Source organism: Pelmatolapia mariae, linkage group LG10_11 (assembly GCF_036321145.2).
Source record: "Pelmatolapia mariae isolate MD_Pm_ZW linkage group LG10_11, Pm_UMD_F_2, whole genome shotgun sequence".
Taxonomy (NCBI): Eukaryota; Metazoa; Chordata; class Actinopteri; order Cichliformes; family Cichlidae; genus Pelmatolapia; species Pelmatolapia mariae.
Genome location: NC_086236.1, coordinates 50856750 through 50881254, shown reverse-complemented (window position 1 = coordinate 50881254; position 24505 = coordinate 50856750). Strand labels below are relative to the sequence as shown.

At 41.7% G+C, this 24505-nt stretch overlaps 1 protein-coding gene across 3 annotated transcripts in view; it reads left to right on the top strand.

Moving 5' to 3' along the window:
• The first annotated feature begins 2791 nt into the window (after positions 1-2791).
• rspo2 (R-spondin 2) overlaps positions 2792-24505 on the top strand; it is a 59978-nt gene continuing 38264 nt past the window's right edge. Inside the window, exons 1-2 of one of the 3 annotated variants that reach the window (XM_063486816.1) lie at positions 2792-3013; positions 3621-3907. In XM_063486816.1, the coding sequence (XP_063342886.1) occupies positions 3708-3907 (200 nt within the window). In that variant the 5' untranslated portion in view covers positions 2792-3013; positions 3621-3707. Of the gene's footprint in view, positions 3014-3214; positions 3306-3620; positions 3908-24505 lie in introns of those variants that run through there. The other 2 variants (XM_063486817.1, XM_063486818.1) reach the window with 2 other exon arrangements.

Here is a 24505-nt window from a genome sequence, read left to right as displayed (position 1 = left end):
GGGGCTTGTTTAGTTTTTTTTAGTTTTTTCCAAACACATGCAAATCTGAAAATCTAAGTCATGCTGCCATGTTCTTTTTACAAAGAAGAGGTTTTCCCTGCAACCCTTGCAAACAAGCCATACTTGTTCAGTGTTTTTCCAATTGTAGTGTCATGAATTGTAAGATTTAACATGTTTCTCTGAGCACTGCACAGTCTCACCTTTGGGTGAAGTTACTGTGAAGATTGTGGCATTGTATTAACACAACGGAATGGTCCAGACCAGCAAACTGCCAAAACAACGTCTTTTATAACTGATGATCAGTTAATTAGGTGCAGCTGATTAGTTGCACCTGGCTGCTACTTACCCTCACATTTCCTATGGAAACAGTAGGGATGCACTTAATTTTTAACAGGACTGTTGATAATCTGATGCCAGGGGGATTTTCAAAAAAGGATTCTTGGTGTGTTTCCATTTTATTAAAGGGAAATGTAATGTCTTCATTGCAGAAAAAACCCCACTTTTGAAGCATTTCAGCCCTTCATTATTGTTTTTGAATGAGCTTGGATTTATTCATTTAAAAAGAGGAACTGGAATTCGAAGCACCACAGAAAACGACACAAAAGATTAATGACAAACTGATCCGTCCCTAGAAAAAACACATGCAAAACAAGTCTGATCAGACGTGGGCACATTGTCATACATAGGATCATGTTATACAACCCAGTCTCCCTTAGAGGTCAAGTTTATTAGCTGTTCCAAAACTTCATGCGATCTTCACCAGCAGGTGAACTGTAGCTGTTCACATTATTTCACGTTTTCAGTTAAATCTAATGGAAGAGCTCCTAAAGTGAACCCTGAGGGGAGACGGTTTTGTTTTCTAGATTTATGGTGATTCTAAAACTGTGTTTGCACAAGTGGACTGTAATGTTTCAGCTCTGTTTGTGAATGTCATGTTGGATTATTTTGGGATATTGAAGTTTCCCTCTTTCCATTTGGAGCCACAAACATGGAAAGTTGCTAAAAACAGATTGAACTTTCTCAGTTTGCCTCACTCTCATCCTGCCCTTGACATTTTGGATGTTCTGATTTGTAGATGACCACTGTGGAGTGGCTTTTTTTTTTCCTTTTCTAACTAAATAAAGTGTGACAAAAAACCCACGATGGAGACCATCTAGCCTGGATCTCTGATTAGCAGAGTGAACAGCAGCTCCCCTCATTGCTGTTATGGCACTGAGGGCTCTGAGCCAGACCATCCAAATGCTGACGTCACCCCCCCCCCTCATCCCCACTTCTGTGCACTGCAAGGAGCGGGAGGGGAGGGATGGAGAGAATAAAGTGATTGGTTTACCGACCCCCTTCTCCATGACACATCATGAAAATAAAAGTGCCGGAGGCCTAAATTATCACATTCACCTTAACCGTGCACTCTTAGATGTTGTTTTAGAGACAAGTCCAAACCAGCAGCTCTGCCTGTGGCTAACAGGCCTCCTGACCACAATGTCTGGATAAATAAATAAACAAAGTGAGGACAAAGGTCACCATAAGTTTCAGGATTTTTTTTTTTTAAACATAGGTTTCCCTCACTCACATTTTTTCGGTTCTAGTGACCAAATGATGCCTTGTACCACCGGGTTTTTGAGTAGTAATGTGTTTTTTGTTTTGTTTTTTTAAACGACCTGGCTCCTCTGCTGGTTGAAGTGTAAGAAATATAATATATCTGCCCTGTTTTGTTTTTTCCTTTTTCTTGACCTCCCACTTGTGGGATCACCGACGTGGACAACGGAGCTGCTCTCACATGAAAATAATTTCCTGAAATAAATAAAAGATTAAGTGCCACACCTAGTGGCTGAAGGGGGTAGAGCATTTACAACTTGGATTCCAGTGGGTCAGAAAACATCAGGAGAAATTGTATTCTGCACACGGCCACGTTTATGTGTGTGTGGCTGTTTTACCTGAAGCCCTCCGTCACCAACTTTAATACGTTCATTGCCCTTTGTAATCACTCATCTGCAGGTCAGCCGGCAGTCTGAATGTCACGGGGGGTTGGGGGGGGGTAGTGGACGAGCTCCAGCTTTTCCCCACGAGGTGAGACGCTCCTGACTGAAGGAGAAGGCTCACCGACTTGGATATGTCCTTTCTTTGGGGTCACGTGGGTCACCCTGGAAGGCCCGGCATGAGGGGAAAAGCGGAAAAACTCCCAGAAACGATTGAATGATTGATCCAAGTTCCACAATTACAGCCTCTCCGACGATTAGCATTAATTTCAGAGAGGGGGCGGGGGTTGGAGTAAAATAGGCGTGACCATATGGTTGACTTTACCCATGCTATTACCATAAATTATGCAGATAATTTTTCTTTTTCGTGGGGTGAACCTCTAATTATTAAATAGGGCCATCGTCAGTGGAATAAAGCTCAACCGAGATAGACTGGCTGTGCAGCAATTACATCTCCAGTTGAGAGGAGTCAAAAACTTTGATTTGAAACTTCTGCCGAAGGGGAAAGGGGCGTGTTTGGATGATAATTTGGGTCCTAAATAATCTTGTCGTTTGGCAGAAAAAAAGTCCATTGTATGCGGACTGCAATCCCATTATCCAGAAACGAATACATCAACTTTTTTCTTTTCTTCTTGAATGACGATCCAGCTTTTTTCTTAATGCTCACTAGGACCCAGAGGCAGCCTCGGATCGGCCAGTGTGGCCGAGTTTGCGCTAGGGGGCCAGGGGAAGGAGGGGAAGGAGGGGAGAGGAGGGAGGGTGGGGGGAATACAAGAAATGTCATCTCGAACATCTGAAATAAGGAGCAACACACAACGCGAAGAGTCTCCACACGTGACAGCGACACGGCGCTTATATCTGGCAAAAGGCAGCAGCGAGCATCAGGACCGGTCGGGAGTCCCAAGTCCCCACCGCTCAGTCTGAGCAGCGCGCAAAACGCAGACTCACTTCACCGGCTCTCGTTTTACGCTCTCAAACAAGCAACACATGTGTTTCTGCTGGAAGCCAAGTGGACGAGCCTGAGAGAGGAAACGCAGGTAAACGGAATCTAAGCTCCCCATTTTTTTCCCCCTTTCTTTACAGAGAGGAGGAAAGGACCCCCTCCTCCTCTTTCTCCTCCACCACCTCCCCTTCTTTACCGCTACCACCTTTTTCCTCCTCCTCGGACCTCTGTTCTCTTCTGGAGACACAAGTTTCTCTCTCTCTCTCTCTCTCACACACACACGCACACACACAGAGGGATGCTGCACGTTCCCCATTCGCACTTGCACTCAGAGGTGGGAAGCTGAAAGTGGAACCGGAGCGGAATTGCACTTAATCTTGTGAAAGGTACACAACATCACGTTAATCACGGAGCGTTATTATTTTTTATTATTATTTTTTTTTATTTTTTGGCGACCACTACGCACAGTTGCTTTTATTTTTATTTTTTTTTAAAGAGGGGTGCCCTTTGAGTTTTACATTTGCGATTGTTCCAACACATTAACACACAGAAGCTTCTCTGGTTTTTTGTTTTTTTTGGGGGGGGGGGGGGGGGGGGGCTTCAGTGCACTCCTCTATCATCCCCACGCATCAGTGTTTAGGGAAGGTGTTGATTTCGTTACACTGTTATCACAGTAACCTCCTTTGTCATTCTCCCCTCAGCGCACGGACACTTTTACTCAGTGAGGATCAGCGCGCTCCAGAAAATGATCCCAGTCGGCGACTTGATACGATGTCACATCTCGTCTTATGTTTGACACATCCGATGACCAGCTAAAGAAACGTGGAGGAGGACGTTACACAGATTTCGAGATTTTAACTGGAGTCCGAGCTACACACCGCCGTCCAGATGCAGTTTCGACTCTTCTCATTTGCCCTGATCATATTGAACTGTATGGAGTACAGCAACTGTCAGGCGCCGTCGCACCGCTGGAGGAGAAACAAAAGAGGTAACTAGAAGGTTAAAACCTTCCAGTATTACAGCAGCATCATTTTTAAGGGTTCGCAAAGAGTTTGTGTGTGTCCGGGGAGGTAACTATCCTAAACAAGGTTGTTCACACACTCTGTAAAAAGTCCTCTTCGCTCCTACTTGTAGCCCCTGTTTTGTGCGCACTAAACGCGGGCGGAAAGTTGTTGGGTTTTGTTGTTGTTGTTGTTGTTGTTTTTCTTTAAAAAAAAATGAAATTAAATCTGAATTTTGTTTTCAACGCACGTAACTTAGTGCCGTCGATCCAACCCAGAACATTCCAGAAATCCATGCAAAAAGGAGAAAAAACGAATAGTTGTTTGAGCTACAGCTCATTCTTACAGCATCTCATGTAACCTACTGACCTCTCTAAAATAAGATTTTCCACATTATTTAATGATTTCAGAGCCGGTAACTGGTGCGTAAAATGTGCGCAAAATTGGCCACGCGCATCCAAAATGACAAAGAGCGAACTGGATTAGCGTTAATTCAGGCTATCAGTGGATGTTCTGGTACCAGAAAAGGTGCAGTGTGTTGGAGGCACGTAAAGCGCTACATAAATAAATAGCGTTAGCGCTTTGGGTCTGTAGCGAGCAGGAGGTGACTTATTCAGTGGACAGATACGGAATCCCCATCCTCACACTTATGGATGCCACATCTCAACTCCACCCTCCCTCCCACCCACCAGTTTAAGCTGGTTTTAATTGATCTCATAACCACTTTGAACAGTTGGTAGGAAACGCGCATAACAATCACCCAGCAGAGGCGCAGGAGATGTGAGGAGGGGTTGGGGGCAGGGGGGTGGGGATCAGCACCTTTGTAAATACCACTCTCTACTCTGTATGAATGAGGAGCCAACCGGATTAGGAAAGTGGCCCCTGTGGAGCCCTCCTCAGACCTGTGACATAACACATTGCCGAGATCCTTTTTAGGGTGACCGTGAGAGGAAATGTGGTCCAGTTTGCGCATGGCGCTAACAACCCGCGTCTAAAGGTAGGACACTTGAAAAACTCATTTAAAGTCAAAGGGGGGGGGGGGGGGGGGGGGTCTTGTAAATTGTAAGGCAATCACATATTTAATCATATGCGCTGCGTGCCAGGGGGAACCTCCACACTCTGCAAGCCCTCCACTGCCCATCTGCAAATAATCAGGCAATCACTGCGGGGTACTGGCACACACACGTTTTTCAGCCCCTCTCTTTCTCTCTGCATCTCTCTCTCTCATTGCGCCGTGCAACTTTTAGATAGCACGTCTTTCGCCCTTAAGAGCGCCTTTAATCTGCAGGGTTGGATGGTCAAGCAGCAAATCCAGCGGTGCACATTTGTCTTTAGGTGCCTCTTTATCTGTGCTGCTGTCTGTTTGTGTGTGAGGGAGAGTTCGGAGAGAGAAAGAAGGAAGAGGTCTAGGGGGTGGCCTAACCAGCGGGGACGAGATCAAAAGGTTAACTTACACATTTGACCTCAAGAACAGCTTCAGGCTGAGGACGATAAGCTACACACTGTTACCGCTCACTCTCAGAGCGGATGTTACACTTGTCATGCTAACCCCGTGCAAATATGCACAGGTTTGGCCTTTATTGTAATGTTTAAAGTATACGTGTGTGTTTGTGTGTACGTCTGTATTGAGGGGAGTGGACATACAGCACTTTGGGCCAAAACTGCCATCCTAGCAAGCAGTGGGCAGTCAGCCAAGTCTTCAGTATTTGCTTCCTTCCTTTATTTATCACGGTTATATTGAAAGAAGCATGTGTAAGAGATCATTGTCCAATAGGCCTAGAAATGCTTGAATATTTTTCTAGCCCTCAAGGTTCCTGTGACAGTTTTATATACAGCCTGTCTGGCATGCACGGGGAAGCTATCCAAAGCTTTCAGGAGTGTTGAGACCCAGGCACGTTTAAAACTCAGTTTGGCCGTGCTCGGCTCCCCCAGGCGAAACTGCTGTAACGTGGAATGAAAGACATCCTGCGTAATTTACCAAACACTGATGAGTATAAACAAAAGAAAAGAGAATTTTTTTGCCACTGATATGCTATGGCGCACGTAGCCGCATAACTGAGCGAGGTGTAAGGAATGGAGATGCCATCATAATGAGGGGAATGGGGGCGGGCCGGTTTGTCAAGGAGTAATGCTGTCGTTGCATGTGACCCCTGGCGCGCGGTCAAGATTGGGATCTTTGTGTGGTTTTCTGGGCTGGTCTGGTGTTGCTCACACACTGCATGGCATGAACCAGCCTCTTGTTTTGACTGTGGCAATTGTGCATATACACTTTAAAAAAAAAAAAAAGTAAAACAGATGACAGAATATATTAAATTTACACCTCCTTACCCCCTATCCTGCCCACTAGAAATAGGAAAATGATGCCAATGAGCCCTGCTATGATATCATAGCTAGACACAAGGGTATTACTTTTCATTTTTATTCTCTGGCTAATGATGCCACCTGCTGACTCCATAAAATCAGGCTCGAGTAGGAGCGCTGCCTGAAGGAACAGGGATACACAGTGGGGCCCTAAGCCGTTTTAACTGGTAATGAATAGGTAATGGCAGTCGAGAGTGGTGAAAAGTTGCCATGTGATACTGTTAACCCTTTGTGCATCAAGCCAGAAATCCCAAATTTGAATTCCCAGCAGGTCATAGCGTGTTTCAGATCAGATTCAGCTGTGTAATCTGTTACTCAACTGTGTTAACTGTGTTCTCAGATGCTTGTTTTTTTGTGTGTTTTCTGTTGAAGGACCAAAGTGATTAGATTAAACCAATGCAGAGTTGGAGGGGGCGAGGCTAGAGATGCATGACACTTGCAGCATGGATGTGTTTGTGTGTGTGGGGGGAATGTGGTTTTAGTGCTAAAAATCACAAGATGTCACTGAAAATGAGTGAAAACGTGATACTTTCAGGTAGTGGACTCTTCTTAACTGATTCTATGGTTTACTTTGATAATACAGCAAAAGTTTGGTGGAGTTTCTTTTTAGATGCAGCTAAGCTACTTGCACATAGTGCGCTCTCTTTCTGAGCCCTGCACATCAGCCTGTGGACCTGTGTGTGCTGAAAGCTTGCACAAAGTCCCAGGTTTGTGGGTGTAAGTGTTAATGTTGGAACACAGCACTTCAGCGCAATATAATCTGTTGATTAAGTGTTTAAGGGGAATGACAGGGAACGCTCCAAGAAGCTGCTTTTAAACCAGCCCTCGCTAGTCTGGAAAAAAAGTGTGTGTGGAGGGAAAAAGCCCTGCAGATGGCACGTCTGTTAACAAGACCTTCTCACATGATGCCACTCTACTCCAGGTGATGTTAGCACTGCAGCCTCACTCGTCTATTTTTTTTTTTCTTTCTTATTCCATAGCTAACACTTGAAAGTGCGTTTGTTTTATTCGTGTGAAGCACGGGATTGGTCTCCGGAAAATGCTGAAAAGCCATCAGATCTGATCTCCTCAGAGATCCGTCCTTCTCACTCACCATCCTTGGAGGTTGTGCTGAGGGGAGAGAGGAGGGGGCTTTTTAGGGGATGAGGAAGGCATATTTAAGCAGATCAGCTGGAAGCGGCTGAATGTGAACAGCATCACCTGAGAGGGATTACAGCGGGCTGAGTCTTGACCTGAGCTCGAGCTCCAGCGTCAAGGAACAGAGCTCTGTCTTTTTTCTCCCAGGCCCCGTCAGCTAAGCTTCGAGAAGTGTAAATCTTTGTGTGTGTGTGTGTTTGTGTGTGTCTGAGAGAGAGAGTGAGCGAGAGAGGAAGAGTACTGGCAGATACATGGACACCCTGCAGGTGCATGTTACCGATGATCAAGGGTCCACAACACCCATCCTCTCCCTTCACCCACCCCAACTTCTTCAACCAATCATGTTCACGGTCTGTCTTGGGGATTATCGTGGCCATTAAGGACAATGATTCACTTATGCACTATATTGATAAATCACATTAGTCTGACCCAGCCTCCGAACTCTGTCGAAAGACTAGCTCCTCGTCTGACCTGCACGTCGATCCCGGCCTGTAGTGCAGCTCCCGCTTCAAGTCCCAGCGGTATCAGGTGAAGCCGGTGAAAGGCTCCTCAGTGCGTTCGTGCCATGCTACACTGCTGAAAAACCCCCAGCAAGAGGAAAAAACATGCAGTGGCATGAACTTTCTTCTGTAGGGAGACACAGATCTGGATTCTTTATTGGGCTCCACGACAAAGTAGGATGATCTGATCTGCTTTTTCTCCACTGTTTTACCATCTGAAAAATTCAGTAAATCCCAATGAATGAATTGAGTTTGCTGAATAACCTTTTTATTTATGAGCGTGTGATCGTGAGGTAGGAGATGTACTCATATTCATCTATCAACTTCTTCCATCTCCAGATTCGGACTCTCTTTCATAATTTCTCTCCCCACCTTTTTTGCCTTTTTTTTTTGATAGGGAGGCTGGGTTGGAGGGTTGGGAGGGGGATACACATGGGGATGTTCCTTTCCAACTTTCAACTATTGTCATCTGAGGATCCCATATACTGGCAAAGCTAAATGCCAAACAGATGTTTTCAATTTTAGGCTATGTGTTACCACGCTGTAAAAATTCTTTTTTTTTTTTCGGAAATGTGAAATAAAATCAAGCTATTATATAAAATTTTAGAACACACTCCATGTTTCCTCATGGTGACTGGAATCTCCCAGCAGCAGACAAAAACTACAGTGTCTTTCCAGAGTGTGAAGACTTTTTTTTTTTTTTGCATCCCTCACCTATGCCTGTTCCTTCGCAGCAATTACACCTTAATACGTTTCCTTATAAAGCTTCTAAATATGACCAGCCAATTTGGTCCAATTCTCTCAACTTTATTGGGCCATAAAAGATTCTAATGTTGGGAATCATTTCTAAGTGCCACACATAAAACAACAAAACAAAAAGAGTATTTAAAAAAAAAACACATACAAGGTCCTTCCAGGTGGGAGAGCTGCCCAGAGCAGGGGATGGAGCCCCTCGAGCTTACACCAGAATGCATTTCCAGGCTGCTTACCTCTCACGTTACTAATACACACCTCTAAAAGAATCCAGTGAAGAGCTGTTTAGAGGTAATGATGTGAACACAATAGGCATCTATTGTGTTTTTTTTCCTCAATGAATCTAATCATGGGAATTGTTAAAATGAGCCATTTCCCCTTTCGCTTTACACAAAACAAAGCATTAAAATTAGGCTTAAAGCTGGACATTTTAAGAAATGTGTTCATTCACATGAGAGCTAGATCATGCTGATGCCAGCAGCCAGTTCGCTTAGTTTAGTGTAAGCGCTGAAAACAGTCAGTCTGACTCTGTCCAAAGGCAACAAAACCACCCGCAAAGCTCACTAATTAACACAATGTAATTTAACACACTACAGAAAGTGTAAAAACTACACTTACGCTAGTGGGATTTTATATTTTCCCTGTAACATCGGTTTGTGTTAAACTGCAGTAAACTACTGCACTTGGATTCGCTATTTGCAGTTATTCTAGTTTATTACTATTAAATATGTATATACAGTATTCTTTAAGGTTTCTACAACAATGTAATTATTATTAAAAAATTGTAAAATGCTGTAAATATTAATGTACTGTTTTATTAGCTGACAGACTGCTGCTGTATGTTCACATAATGGACATAGCAGTGATACCTAATGTTTTCATGACCTCCACGAAAAAAAGGAATAGGTTGAGTGTTGAGCTGTTCTTTCACATTTTAAGAAGTATAAAAACTTGTATAAAAACATACATTTCCTTCTTTACATGTTGATTATTTTCCTATTTTCCTTCTTCTAGTTATTACATGAAATTAGGCCAGTGGTGCTCAAACTTTTACATCATTCCCCACACGGCAGGAAGAAATACTTTCACGCCCCATCTAAACAAAACAATGACAGAAAAGCCTAGCTGCAGCTTTATTTAGACGATAAACTCATTCACAATGAATCCTTCAGTAACTTTTGTTTTAAACAAACAACTTTCATTTCAAACAACTATTTGTAACTTTTTTCACTAGACTGCTTCATTCGTCTGCACCACTTCTTCAAAAAAGCAACAAGTTAAACAGAATGTCAACATTCCAAACATGGAAAAATAAAGTTCGGTCTTAGCCTTATAAAAAAGAAATCCAGAAACTTGTGAACAGAGATGAAAAATATATGATTTAGTGAGAGTTTAATACTTTTCACTCTTAGTGGCTGCAGTGAGCCTGTTTTTGACTGCAGAGCTGTGGCGGGGCGTGGTCTGCGGCACGGCTGCGGGGGAGGCAGACGCACCTGAGCGGCATCCCCAATCATGCCTTCCCGGCTTAAAACAGAATTAAGTGGGTCCTGTTGTTGATGTGTGTAGGCTGTAGCCGAAACGCTTCAGCTGCGTGCGTAAGTCGACAGCCGCAATAAAGAAGTGTACTGAAAAGTGCGAACATGTGGCCGGGTCTGTTGTGCTCCAATCCTGGGTTTCGGCACCACTGTAAACGATGCACAACAGACCCGACCACATGTTCGCACTTTTCAGTATACTTCTTTATTGCGGCTGTCGACTTACACACGCAGGTGCAGCTTTTCAGCGGATGCGCATATTATTAACGTAACTGCCGCAAATTTCTTTGTTCCGCAGTAAAAGTGATTCCGATGTTAAACATGACTTTTCTGCCAGGTAACTTGCGCCCCACCTGCCAGAACTGTGGGTCCCACCAGCTGGGCGCGCCACACACTTTGAGAACCATTGAATTAGGCTAGCTTCAGGCTAGCTTTAAGCTAGCTTGAGTCTGATGATAAGTTTTATGTTAAACGTCCAGATATCAAAAGTATATCGATAGAAATCGTCACTTTTGGAAAACGTACATAATATACGTAGCATACATAAAAGAATATTGAGCACATTTATCACATCGTGTGCTTTTATCACTCCAATATGTGAAATGGTCAGGGTTAGGGTGCCCTTAGTCAACACTACACAGCATAAAATGATAACCAGAAAGCAAAAAATGTCTTTTCACAACATATAACATGTAATTTTCCTTAAGATATTTTATGAATATTCCATTTCTTTATAGCCGGCTGGCTCTAAATGTTTAGAGGATCATTTAGGGCCCAAGAGCCTTTGGAAGGAAGATTAATGTATAGTGTTTCTAGAAAAAGCCACACTCAGTATGTGCTCTTGTTTACCATATTGATATGATCCTTTGTGTGCGTGTTGACTAGTACCTATTTTGCATCGATCTGCAAAGGCCGGAAATCTGAAACTCAAGGAGGCCCCTTGAGAAAATACACCAGCATGTACAAAAACAAACACACACACACTGACTCGAGTTTGGTGCTAAGGTCTGCTTCAATGCCTGTTAGAATGGCTCTAACAAGAAGGAGGCATGGGGCTTTCTGATTGCTACCCCCGTGCCCACCCCTTAACACTCGACAGATGGACAAGACTCCTTTTTTTTTCTCCCCCCCTCCCTTCTTTTATGGGACCTCTAATTATGCTTACATGCCACATCAAAATGAAGCTCAGCATGTAATGCCTTTGGTATGGAGAGGAAGTGAGCTGGTCAGATGCAATAAAGCGTCTCTCTGCGGCGCGCGCCTGTAATTTGGTGGCCTGAGTATGGACACGGAGAGGTAAAGGTAGGGAAGTCCCCACTGTCGCCTGCTGACTGCATGGTGCGGTACAGCCATCTATGGAGTGGCACTGAGGTGCTTTATTGAAGAACGCTCAACAAAATCCGCTTTTCTTGCTATGTTGGTTTGCCAGTATCATCGTATATTGTGTGAAAGACAAAACCAACGCACTTTCAATTACATGTAACCGTGACAAGATATTTTACCCCCACCCTTGATGCATCGTTGGCGGGGACTGTAAGCACCCTCTGTTATGGCTTTGTTATGGTTTTGGCTGAGGTTGAGGTTAATGTTGGTAATTGGGCACCCTCAGACTAAATAAGGACTTGCCTGTGGAATTAGGCTTGGACTAGTTGAGACAAGAGCTTTGAATGATACAACGTGTCATGCTTAGACCGGATTTTTTTTTTATTTTTTGGTTTTGTTTTCCTGGCCATGGAGCTGTGTTGAGGCTGGCCTGTGCTTCTGTCATCTAACTCTCAAGACTCATGGTGTGAGGAGAGGAAGGCCTCATAGCTGCCTGCGGAGTGCAGAAGCACCCGGTGTGTTTTTAATCAGGAACAGGGCTGGGAGTCATTACTGGGCCTTGATGCTTAGCTCATTGTCTCTTTGACTCCCTCTGTGGGGAGAAAGGAAGGCAGAGGACGAGGAGGAGGAAACAGACCGACAGCAACGTAGCGTGCGTGTCAGATTTAAAAAGGTCTTAGAGGGTCATACCCTGTAGACTTATGAGGTCGGGGTAGAAGGAGCAAAAAGGAGTGATGGGAACAGAGAGAGCACGATAGAGGAAGGATTGGATAAGATCTGGTCTGTCTCTTATCAGAGCAAAGCAACAAGATTGTAGGTCAATCTTGTAATGGAAGCTATAGTAACAGCAACATTAGCCTCAAGGCAGTGGAGTGTACTTCTTCTCCTGTCAGATTTATTCAGTCTCACACCCCAATACTTGTCGCTCAGCTTGATGAGCTGTGTGATTATATCCAAGATAACAGAGCACCTCTGCGTGTCTTTAAACTCCTTGCTAAATGGCTAGCATCCTAGCTGTCAAACTGTAAGTATGTACGCTCAGTATCTGAGCTCATTCCCGACCTTGAGCTTGGAAAAAAATAAAAGCCAACACAGATGTTTTGTAAGTTTTCGCTCAATGAGTTTCTTTGGTGCCGCAGGTGTGACTCTCCACGGGGAGCTGGTTATTTGTTGGAAAAAGGATGTGTTTTCGACATAAAATCCCCCCGAGCCTTCCCAAATAACAGTGTTTTATTTTTATATGTGCTTATTTTATCAGAATTGACAGGTTTGGAACATGCAGCATGTGATACTAGCAATGAATGGGCTCTTTATAGATGGGATCTGTAGTTGGCTTCTTCCTGTGAATTTCACAATAAAAGTCACCGACACGTACACTGTGTGACTGATGTACATAAAATTGCTACACTCTCATTTAACATTTTAGGATTAAAATTTATATTTTATTTGACTAGTTATGAAAAATATTTTTTCTGAATAATTTTGATCCTTATTTGTATTAAGAATGTCAAATTACATAGAAAAATCTGCTTAAACACTGTTTTGGTAAAAAAAAGAAAAGAAGAAAAATAAGAAAACAAAATGAAAAAAGAAACTTTCATTAACTATAAAAATGAATGAAATTGGTATTTATTTAGTATTTTACTGTAAAAGTAACCCTAGACATTGGTTTGGTTAAATGAAGCATAAACTTTTATTCCATCTAAAGGCCACAAGATGGCGATAGCTGTGGTTGCAAAACGACTTCCAGTCATAATTAAGTTTAATTAAGTCTTTACCTCTGCAAACACTTTCCTGGTGGGTTTATGGGCTCAGTCACTCATTTTGGGACATATTGAATAGAAAACTGTCTCATTTGCAAATCTTTGTCATACTATGTTTAAAAAAAGAAGGATTATCCATGCTCATTGGCTGCCAACTCATTATCGACAACTCACATGCCAAAGAGTAGTTTCACAGACAGGTGTGCACCTCAACACATCTGATTTTTATTTCTTTAAACCAAGATGATGACAGTGAAAATGCTAATCTTGAGGCTTTAAAACAAGACTTCAGAAACCAGTGGATAATATCCATCCTTTAAACTGTCTATGAATGACGCCCAAAGACAAAGAAAGTTACACTAAATATTACACTAATGTAATAGTGTGATGTCATGTAACGACAGTATTTTTTTAGCTGTTTTCTCTAGAAGCAGATATAAATAATTATGTTAGCCTTGTAGCTTCATTCACTCATTTTCACTGACTATCCTTCGAGCACTAGCAGTTGCCGCTTTTCATGAAAGACCAGTACTAGCAATCAACAGGCTCTCTGTAAATGCGCTCTGTTGTGGGCTTCTTCCTCTTCATGCATTTCACAATAAAAGTGATTGACATACACACTTTAACCCAATGTCAGAAAGAAAACAATTAATTTTAAACTGAAGCAGTAATAGGAAGCATGTGCATTTTCCCACGCGTGCAGAACAAATCTGGTTTAAGGTGTGATTGAACGATCGAAGTACCAAAACTAACTTTTGCTATCTAGACTTTCCAGCTGTCCGGTTAAATCATTAGTGATCAGTTTGAGATTTGTTTTTGACCGTGTGACAAATACCAGAGTAGCAAGTTCTTTTTACTGTGCTGGGGTCTCCGCAAACTTCTACAGAATATATGCAACACTTAAGCTGCTAATGTCAGTCCTTGTAAATTTTTTATGCCAGGCAGATTTTACGCACTAAGTTTCTAGTTGTTTACTTCTTCGCTTTGCTTAAAAATAGGGATTGTTTCATCAAATACCAATTCAGTCCATTGTTAGTCTAAAAGATATTGCTTAAAGCAGCTTCAGTGTAAGCACTGCAGCAGTAAGAAGTTTATTTCTGACAGTCTAAGTGGGCTACACTTGGACCGGATGTCCTCCTGTGATTGGCCTAGATATTGCTTGCAAATATTAGGAAAAACCTGGCTGAATGACTGACAAATTAACAAATGAAGATGCATCCATGTGGGACTCACAGAATAGGTTGATGCTTTAAACGACTAGAGCAAATCGTGAAGTCTCTGAGATTTTGAAGCAATTTGTTGGAGCGCGCTCTCGATTATCACTGAACTAATATGAGAACGACAAGTTAGGTGTAGTTTCCTCCCCTCTCAGTCAAATCTACACTTTGGGTAACGCTGTCCGTCACTGAATGAGATGCAGTCCCATTTGTTTCACAGAATGGGCACAGCTGTGTTCACTGTAATACAGTTCATTTTGTTGTATTGTATGCAGCGTTGTATTTTGTGGTCGGGGGCATTTTTGGCGCTGTTTGTCTTGTTGTTGTCTGCGCTGCCTAAAGCCAGTGTATGCTTTTGTGTTTCGTTGTGTTTTTTCCTCTGGCTGCATGCCACATGGGCTTTGGACACAAATGCACACGCACACACACGAGTGAAAGTCTAATTGTGGGAGAAAATTTTTAAGCTGTTATGATTTTAATGCAGCGCATTTTTATGTTGCGCCTTGTCAAACAGCACATCAATTGTGGTGACTGCCTTTGACTTTTCTTTCTCCATTAGGGTTTCTCACTAATCTTGTTTTAGGATGCAGACAATGAAACACGACTGTGGTAGAGACAAATGCTAGACAGAGAAGTATAAGCTTCAAAAGAACAAAAAAAAAAGAAAGAGGTCCATTAACATTTGTCACATTCCTTCACCCTCCCCCTACCCCCTTCTAGTTATGCACTTGTGTTACATCTTGGCTGACTTCTCCTTAACTGGATATTATTTGATTTGGAGTGGTGCCAGGGCTCAGGAGCATGCGGCCTTAGCTGTGTAAACAGCTGTCACCAGCAGGAGTCATAACTAATAGGTATCTGTGGACAAGGGTCATGTGTAGTTTATATGTTTACCAGCTAATGGCTTCAGAGATGGTACCGCCTTGGTGCGGTAATGAACACTAGTGAAGTGTAATGGACAGCATGGGGCTGCTTAGCGTCAGCAATGACGATGAGTGCACACATTTGTATTCAAAGGGTGAAAGACAGACAAGTGAAGAAGAAGAAAAATAAATGATCTAACCTGAATATTTATTAGTTATATGTGACGAAGAAGATACTGAATCTTTATTGAGTTGATTTGCTCATAGCTGTAGCAGCAAACGCAGCGGCGTGCAGGTAAAAGGCGGGCACAGCCATTCAATCCATTCATCTGTCTCCATTGCATGTAATGATAGACTCGACAACCCTCCTACCACCCAGAGGGTTTTGGATGCAAGTATCGGCTTCTTAAATCTTATTGCAACATCTAACACATTCCTTGGAAGCCTGTGTTCTTTTTTGTTTTGTTTTGTTTTTTTGGGTGCAGCAGTCAAATACTGAAGAGCACGTGCAGTATTCGGGCTGAAAGAAAATTCAGCTACAGCAAAATGCCCCCCTCCTTCATGCGTTATGAAAGCATTTATTCCAAGGTTCTCTCAAAAGGCAATATAAGAAAAGAAACATGTCCTCCCGCGGGCTGAGTCCTGGCCTCTCAGAGCCAACACAAGCCGGTTTCTGTTAAGAAATCTGGGCAGTGCCAACCATTCAGGTGCCGGTTTGTGGTGGTGCGAAAACATGAGGCCAGATGTGACCCAGGCACCTGCTACAGGAGCAGGCGGCTCTACGCAAAACTGTACATCGCAGACTTGAGAAGTACCTCAGATGAACTTCTCTTTAAAGATTCTTTGTGTATGTGTGCGCTTTCTGGTAATTAAGTTAAAGAGAACTTAACAAAATAATGGCAGCTTTAGTGAAAGAAATAGTCTCAGCCTTCTAATGACCTGTGCTGTGACCATTTCTCTTGTCGAAAAGCCGGCAGCAGGCAGTTAAGTGAGAAAACAAACAAGGTTGCGGTATTTTCCCGTGAAAAAGTCGATATTGGATCCAGTCCAGTTTTTTTTTTTGAGAGAGAGAGAGAGAAAAATGTGGCTTTGATGTTTAGGAGTTTTGGGGTTTTTTCAGTGTCAGGCACCACAACTGAAAGTGAGACCAGGTCTTTGCCATTTGTCCCCTGTGGTGCTCTCCACTTTTGACCCCGGTAAGCACTTCAGATCTCCCTTTTGGCCTCAGCGGGTGAAGTGGGGGGTGTGAAGTAGTATCTTGTTAAGCACTTAATAAGGAAGAACTTTTCAACAGCTGTTCATGTTCTTTTCGTTTTTTTCTCTTTTTCTTTTTTAATGCTAAATGACTTGATTCAAACCCATTCTATGAAAATGAAGATTCCATCAGGTGGCAGCTCTTTGCTCCTGCTCCCGTCTCCTGAAATTTGGCTACCCCTAAGAAAATAAATAATGAAACTCTGTGCCGCGAACAGAAAATGTCAAAGCTTTTAGTAACTGGCTGATTTACGCGAGTCCTCACAATTGGCAGTCTTTTCCTGGATCTAACATTCAGTGTGTTTTCTTAACGTCCAAAACCAGTTTCTTACTGTTTCTATATTTCTTTTCACTGTTCCTTTAAACTTTCATTCTTTTTCATTTAAGATAAAAATACTGTATGTTTTTTTAAAGTTCCGTTGGAGAATAATTGCATATAAAACATGATTAGGTTACACAATATAGAATTTAATATTAAAACCTATATTTGTATAGAATATTAAGATGACCCCTACTGCGACCTGCTCTGACACTAAAACAAAGTCACAATTATGCATGATGAAACAAAACTCCTGTTTTGTTATAGTCTGAGTATGTGACTTTTGTACTTTATCTTTATTTAACCAGCATTTCTTAAACTGTGCGGTGTATGGGGCACAGTGCGTCATTTATATTAAAGTCATCGTCATCATTATCTGATCAATATTTCATATCCAACTAAAATTGCATGGAGTGTGTTTAACTTGATAGGAGAACTTTTATTTTACACCTTTGACCTTGAGTAATGGTCACAAAAAAAACAAGTTAGCATATCTTGACCATCTTAAGTTGAGGCTAATAAATGTTTTTGAGAGAGAAAGTTTGTATAATTTAAAGTAAAGCCAAGTAATCAAATTTTACAATGATGGAATTTGCCCTACTTTCAGCTACTATTCACTAACACTAATTCCACAATTTACTGTAATTGCTAAACATTTAAAAAGCATGAAAGTAAGCTAATTTTTTCAAGTAAAAATCTGAGCTTTTAATATAGCATTGATGGCAATTTCTTATATTTTTATTTCTGAGTTCCACTTTTAGCATTTCATTGTGATCCAACCAGCTTTTTCTACTTACGTTAAAATAAAAAATAATTTATTTTCCCAGCTTTGCCAGCCAGCGATAGGAAGTAACAAAACCTTAAGTTTACAGTCTGTTTTTGCGTGACACTTCGGCAAAAGATGATTATCTTCCATCTGGATCTCCGAAAATATGTTTCTGGCAAGTACGAAAAAGTTACGTCCAAGTTTTTTTTGTTTTTCAGATGTGTGAGCTAGAAGTGGAGATGAGTTTAGTCAAGGTGATGACACATGGGGAGGGGAGCGTGCGCGCGGGTTAGGGCGGGAGAGATGGAGCAGAAGCTACATGGGGTGCAAATATGCCAAGCATGCCCGATGACTTTGCTGATCCCTGTGATGTCCTCGGTCGCCTCGTGCGCTGGGAAAACCCACAGCCAAGTCCCACCCAGCGGCGTAAGAGTGTGTGTCTGTGTGTGTAGGTGCGTGTGTGAGTGAGTGAATTACTAGACTACCCACACGGTGAGCTACAGGTGTGAAAATTAGGTGTGAGGTTTATGTGTGATAAATTACCAACATGTGGCCTAATCAGAGCCACTCCACCTTTCCCTCCACCCAGCTTTTTCCCCTCAGCCATTTCTTCCTTCTGTTCTGAGAACACATTTTTCCCACAGCTTGAGTGAATTTGAGGGAGTGTAAATATTGAACTATACAAATTCCAAATGGGTTTCTTTCTTTTGGGAATTACTTCTTATTTTGCATGTCTTATACTTCATAAGTAGTTTATGCTTTTTCAGTCAGTGTCAAAAACTGTTAATCTACTGACATTCCTGATATCAGACTGCCTAGATGTACACTACTGTGCAAAAGTTGTCAGCTACTCCTCATTTCTTTATATTTTGTTAGGAAAATGGGAAATGGGTGCCGTGATTCGCTGAAATGTAAAACAAAAACAAAGTTTGTACAGTTCTAACAAGCCTGAACGTCAATGGTATGACCATCTTTATTCTTCAGCACAGCCTGAACTCTCTTAGGCAAGCTTTCTTAGAATTTCTTTAAGCAGTCTTCAGGAATAACTCCCCAGGGATCTTGAAAGACATTCAAAGCTCTTCTTTGGATGTTGGCTCTTGGATCTCTCACTGCTTCACTAATGTTTAGGTCTGGGCTCTGGGGAGGCCAGTCAATGACTGATAGTGTCCCATTGTATGTTTTACCATCCATGTATGCTTGTGTTGCATTGGCAGTGTGTTTGGGATTATTCTCATGCTGAAATATGAAGCTGCTCCCAATCAGACACTTGTCAGATGATCTTGCATAGTGGATCAAAGTTCGACTGTACTTTTCTGCATGTATAATTCCAACAATTTTGATAAACATCACTGGCTTAACTGCAGCCCAAAACCATGACAGAACAGATGGCTGTAGACACTCACTGTTGTACCTCTCTCCCGACGTCCTCCATAGATATGATTTGATACAATGATTTGATCAAAACACTACATCATCACTACAAAAAACCTGTTTCCACTGATAATCAGTCCAGTTCTTTTTTTAATTTGGCAAAAAAAAAAATCAGATTTTTCCTCTCTGTTTGCCTTCTTTAATAATGGCTTCTTGACAGCCACACTTCCACTGACACCATTTCTGATGAGGCTTCAGTGGACAGTACATGGATCAACTCAAGGGCCCAGTGCATCTCTGCACACCATGCTGAGATATGCCAGGTTTTCAGCTATAATCTCTTTGGGAATCAAAAATACTGTTTTATTCCTGGATTTTATTTTAGAAGTGGGACAAAATTATATGTTTTTGTGACAGGCTTCTAGTAACAAAGTCCTTAAGGACACTATTAAAACTGTCGCCTGGCTAAGTTGTCTGTTATGTGTCGACACACTCGCTTGATTTAGGTGCGTTTTTTATGCTCGAATAATTTGTAAGTCATTGTTAAGTAGCTTCGCAAAAAACAAAAAACGGATCTGAAAATTATCTGGTACAAGGACTGAAAATGGACCATCATCTGCAATTAGCTTACTACATACGTTGCCGTGTTTGAATCATGCAGATTTTTTTTTAAACTGTATTTTGCAACCACATCCTGGACAATTGATCTAATCCTTTCCAAATGTGCTATGCATCACCTCTGGACTCTCACGAATAAAAACCATAAAACGATTTATTATACTCCATGTAGTTTTGCAACTAAAGGTCAATGTGTTGGCACAAATTTACAAAGAGGTCCATAATTCATCCAGGCCAGTCCTTAAAAAAAAAAAAGCATAAAAATGTCCACATTCCATCACCACACTGGTTTAAACAACATGTTTGCTATTGATAAAATCTCCAATATCCAACTGCTTGTTTGTTTTTGTGCTCTGAACCTGGCGATTTCACTTGGCACCATCGTTAGTCTGGTGTGAGTTACTGAAAATGGGTTGAAATAACTCTGGTGTTTCACAAGAACATCATCACCTTTTGTTGAAATGGTGAAAAAAGATAGACAAGAAGAAGAAATGGAGCCAGCAAGAAATGCAAACCACATGTTCATCTCATGGTGCCTGTTTAGGGGGTGATAAAGTCCATCTTCGTGACTCATCAATTAACTCCTGCAGTGCCCCAGTGATTAAATACGACAAAATCCTTTTGCACCTGCACTGGCCAGTCCTAGTGTAAATGTATAAAACAAGCATTAACCACCAAGAGAATGAAAAACAGATGATCACCCATCACAGGCAGCAGACAGGTTGATTTTTTTTTTTTTTTTTTGTCCGTTTTTACTGAAACAATGGCAAGAAAGAGAACAGATTTCGTGTGCATTAAATAGGGAATATTTTGTGCATTTAATAGTGTCAAAGTGCTACAATTAACACTGGGTTTTTTTGTTCGTTTTTTTCTAAACCACTTTAAAGCTGTGCTGTAAATCTATAAAATATACCAAAAATAAAATAGGCCCATAAATGTAGCGTTCCTAACAAATGCTTTTTAAAGTGTCACAACTCTTTTAGAATGGACGTTTTTTTTTTTTAATCCACTGGAACAAAAGTTTAACATGATTAGAGGTTTGCATTGTTTCACTGCATTGTTTAAATAATGTTGACACGGACTGCAAACAGATATTCTGCTGTTTTCATGGCAAGGCAAAATTGTAAAACATTTATGGGACCGCAACCCACAATGAAGAGGCGATGCCGTTAGTTGACCACCACATCAAGGTCATTCTGTTTTTTTCCCCTCTCATATATGACCAGTTTTTGAGCAGCTTTCCACTGGCTGAAGGGTGTAAGTGTCCATCACTGTGGTTGAAAGTGTGAAAACACTGTGAGAGGCAGGTTAGTGATTCATCTTTTATTACGAATTTCCAAACAGGAATTACAAGGTCTCTTTCACATCAAGGAATCCAGATGTTGTGTCTGACCCGAATAAGGGACTTAAGTCTTAAAAATATTAGGAAGTGGACTAACCTGGGGTCTTCATACAGACTTGAAAGGAGTGCAAGGTTGAGAGTTCAACTGGACAGATGGGCTAAAGGTGCAGAGTGTTTCCAGATAATCTTTGAAGCACTCTCAATGTATCTCTATTTGACCAGCTGCAAAATCAGGAAGGACAGGATCAAATCACACTTTGAATGAACTTGCAACCTTGTTGCATTTAAAATGTTGCTTTGAAGACTGTGACCATTTCTGTAACTACTTGCAGTCAGTTGCCGTGTTCACAGTGACTTTGGTGCATAATTTTGGTGATAAAACAGTAGTAGATGGAGTCATAGATTCTTGGCAGCCTTGCTTTTATATAGGAATATATGCAGAACAACAGCAGGTGTTGGGCTTCCTTTTGCAAAGGGTTGTGTTGCAGAGGAGTTAAACTCATTGACGCAGACTCACTCAGACTGATTACAGCATGTTTATATCTATCTGCATTTAAAAATTAGATGTTAGTTATTTGCAACCTTTCACCAAAACCTTCAATTAGAGTCTAAGAGTGATTGCAATTAGTCTGTGATGAGCCGCAATGGTTTGTAGACTGGTTGCCTCCCACCAGGCAACCTGAGTAAATCCCTTGTCGTTAAAGGATGTTTGAGGATGTTGACCGCTCAATCTCTGGGTGACCAGTTGTTCATACTCGCATTCGGTTGCAAACAGCAGAAAAAAATCAGTACAACCACCAAGTTTTCCTAGTCACAAAGAGGTTGTTGTCCTGGTTTAACTCTGACATGACAGAGACATAGGGACATAGAGACATAGAGACTTAGAGCTAGGCCACATTGAATTTTAAAGCTGCAAAACCACCAACATTCCCTTGAAAGCTCACTAGGCTATTTAATGTGTTTTATCTTGTTTAATCATGTTGAATCTATGTGTGTACAGCAAATAAATTGTCTTTTTATGGGAAGTTTGAAACTTATGTATGTCTTGGCTGAGAGCAGTAAATAGGGAAACCACCAGAGACTCTAACATGTTAGTTCTCATGTACACATTAACCCTACCAGTATCAATCTTGTTATTTAACTCTCAGAAAAAACACAAACAGAAAAAAAAAACACTTCAAAAAATTGTTAAAATGTCAAACTATTCCTTCCATTTATTTGCATCCGTGGTTATCCAGTGAGTCAAATCTATTTTTCTCACCTGCATGGCACTGTGGCCCGAACTGTTGAGTCACACCAAATTAAATTAGTTTGACTTTTTGTTTTATTACGCACTAAAAAGTGTTGCCTTCATGCTGCCATTTTTCCACTTGCCTGTTTGAACCATAGCTGCCTGTTTTACCCATTCGCCATTACATTAACAACCACCCTTTTAAGTGAGGGTTCAAATCCCCGAGCTGCCTGCGTCGCACGGTGGATCTGTGTCACAAGAACACTTTGGCTGGGGCTAATATGTCTGACAGCAAAATGTGTTTGCTCAGTCTCATGCTGCAAAATCATTATAAGCAGCAGGACTGTCCCAAATTATAAACATGTGCTTACAGTATGATCTGTTAAAGTAAACTGGGGGGAAAAAAGCATAGATCCTAAAACCTGACTGTTTCCAGCTGGAACAGAGTCAGAGGCAAGTCCAATATATTTTCTGCTAAATTGGAACAGAAATGCGCCTTCAGCACACAGGCCCAAAGTACCCCCCTCTTTTACCCCTTCTGCTTTTACTCCGCGATTTTTTAGCTAAGTGCGACTTCCAAATTCATGACAAATAAAGTCACGGGCCCGAAAAGCAGGTCGTTTGATGTCATTTTCCATGCTCGAACAATGTTGAGATGTTACAACCGCTGGTGAACTGCGGGTGCGAGGGCTGACACTGCTACAGCTATGGAGCGTAATCCTCGATAGTTTGGTGGTTTGAAGAGATCCAGAAAGTGGCTGCTTTGCTCCTTCTGGTACGATTCGCCGCCAGTCAGCTGGAGGCTGCTGCGCTGTCCTGTATATGCCCTTTCCCTGTCCCATGCTTTCTCTTTTTTCCCCTTAAGTGGAGCAGCAGTAAGCTTATACCAGCATTTAAGGGGAACAAGTGAGGTAGACAATAAACAATAATAGTCCCAGTGCCACGAGGAAAGCGTATAATTCTGTTGGTGAATGTGGCGCTTTCCACATGAGAGTGCAAGTCTTTGTGACCTGCTGCTACTCCAAAAGCTGAGGTTTTCCATCACTGCCTCTTCACCATGTGATATTTATGGATAATATAGATGAAGCGGCTGATATATTTTTGCCGTGTTACTGGATGATGTCAAGATTCCCCGTATGTATATATGTGTCCTACACTGTAAAGTGCCTTTTCCAAATAATGGACAGTGTGCCTGCTGGATAGCTGCATTCACAGTCTGCATTATTAGATTTACATACCAGGGGCCCTTGGAGAAATGAAGCAGAACTGTGAGAATAGAAAGAGTTGTGTTTTAATATAAGCACCAGTCTTCAGTTTTGCTGAGTTCGGAATTCACCGCCGTGTTATGATACCGATACAAGTCTGCAGCATTTCTGCATCACCTCAGCAGTTAACCGGGACACGCTTTTTGCTAGCCCACTGTCTGGTTTTCTATTTAGCGCTTGGTTAAAATGACAGGTGTCAAGGTAAACTATGGTCTGTTACTTTTTGCTGAGTGAATGATGCTGTGACTTGAACTGAGGAGCCGAGGCGTGAAACACAATCATGTCACTGCTTTGTTCTAAATGTTTTTGGCCACAGACAACAAAAAAATCATTGCATCTGAAAATAACATATCCAAAAAACATAAATACAAGGATCCTACGAAAATTAAAGGAAATGAAAATAAAATGTATATCTTTAAGGGCCTGAAAATGGTTACAGAGAATCAGTCTTCATCAGTAATGACCTAAGATTCGTTAACAAAGTCAATATAAAAAAAGACCTACATCACTGAAACCTACTAAAACATGTCTTTTGTTCTTTTTGTGAAGTTCTCGGCTCTAGAAGAAACACAAAAATTATATGCAATTTGCCTTGTTAGGGTTTTGGGTTGCAGAAAGTTGGAATCTTTCAATATGAATGTATTCAGGGGTAACAGTAGGTAGGTGAGTGCAAGGCAGGAAGTTAGCTGACCGTGGGTGGAACCTCCTGGCGTATGCTGATGGTTTTGGCAGCCATGAGCATAATCTGTCACGCTGGCTTTGGACTCATAAAAATCTACCTGCGATGGAGTTTGTGTTTTTTTTTTTACTTGATCTCAAAGCAGCCCTAATTACTCTTGAGCTGCATGCAGTTAAATTTCCCAGGCTGCAAAACGAAAGCTGCCGCGCTCCAAAAACGCTGTCATTCTTATGCTGTGACTCTAACTGTTGTTCGACAAACTTAAGATGAACAGCATACATACTTAAT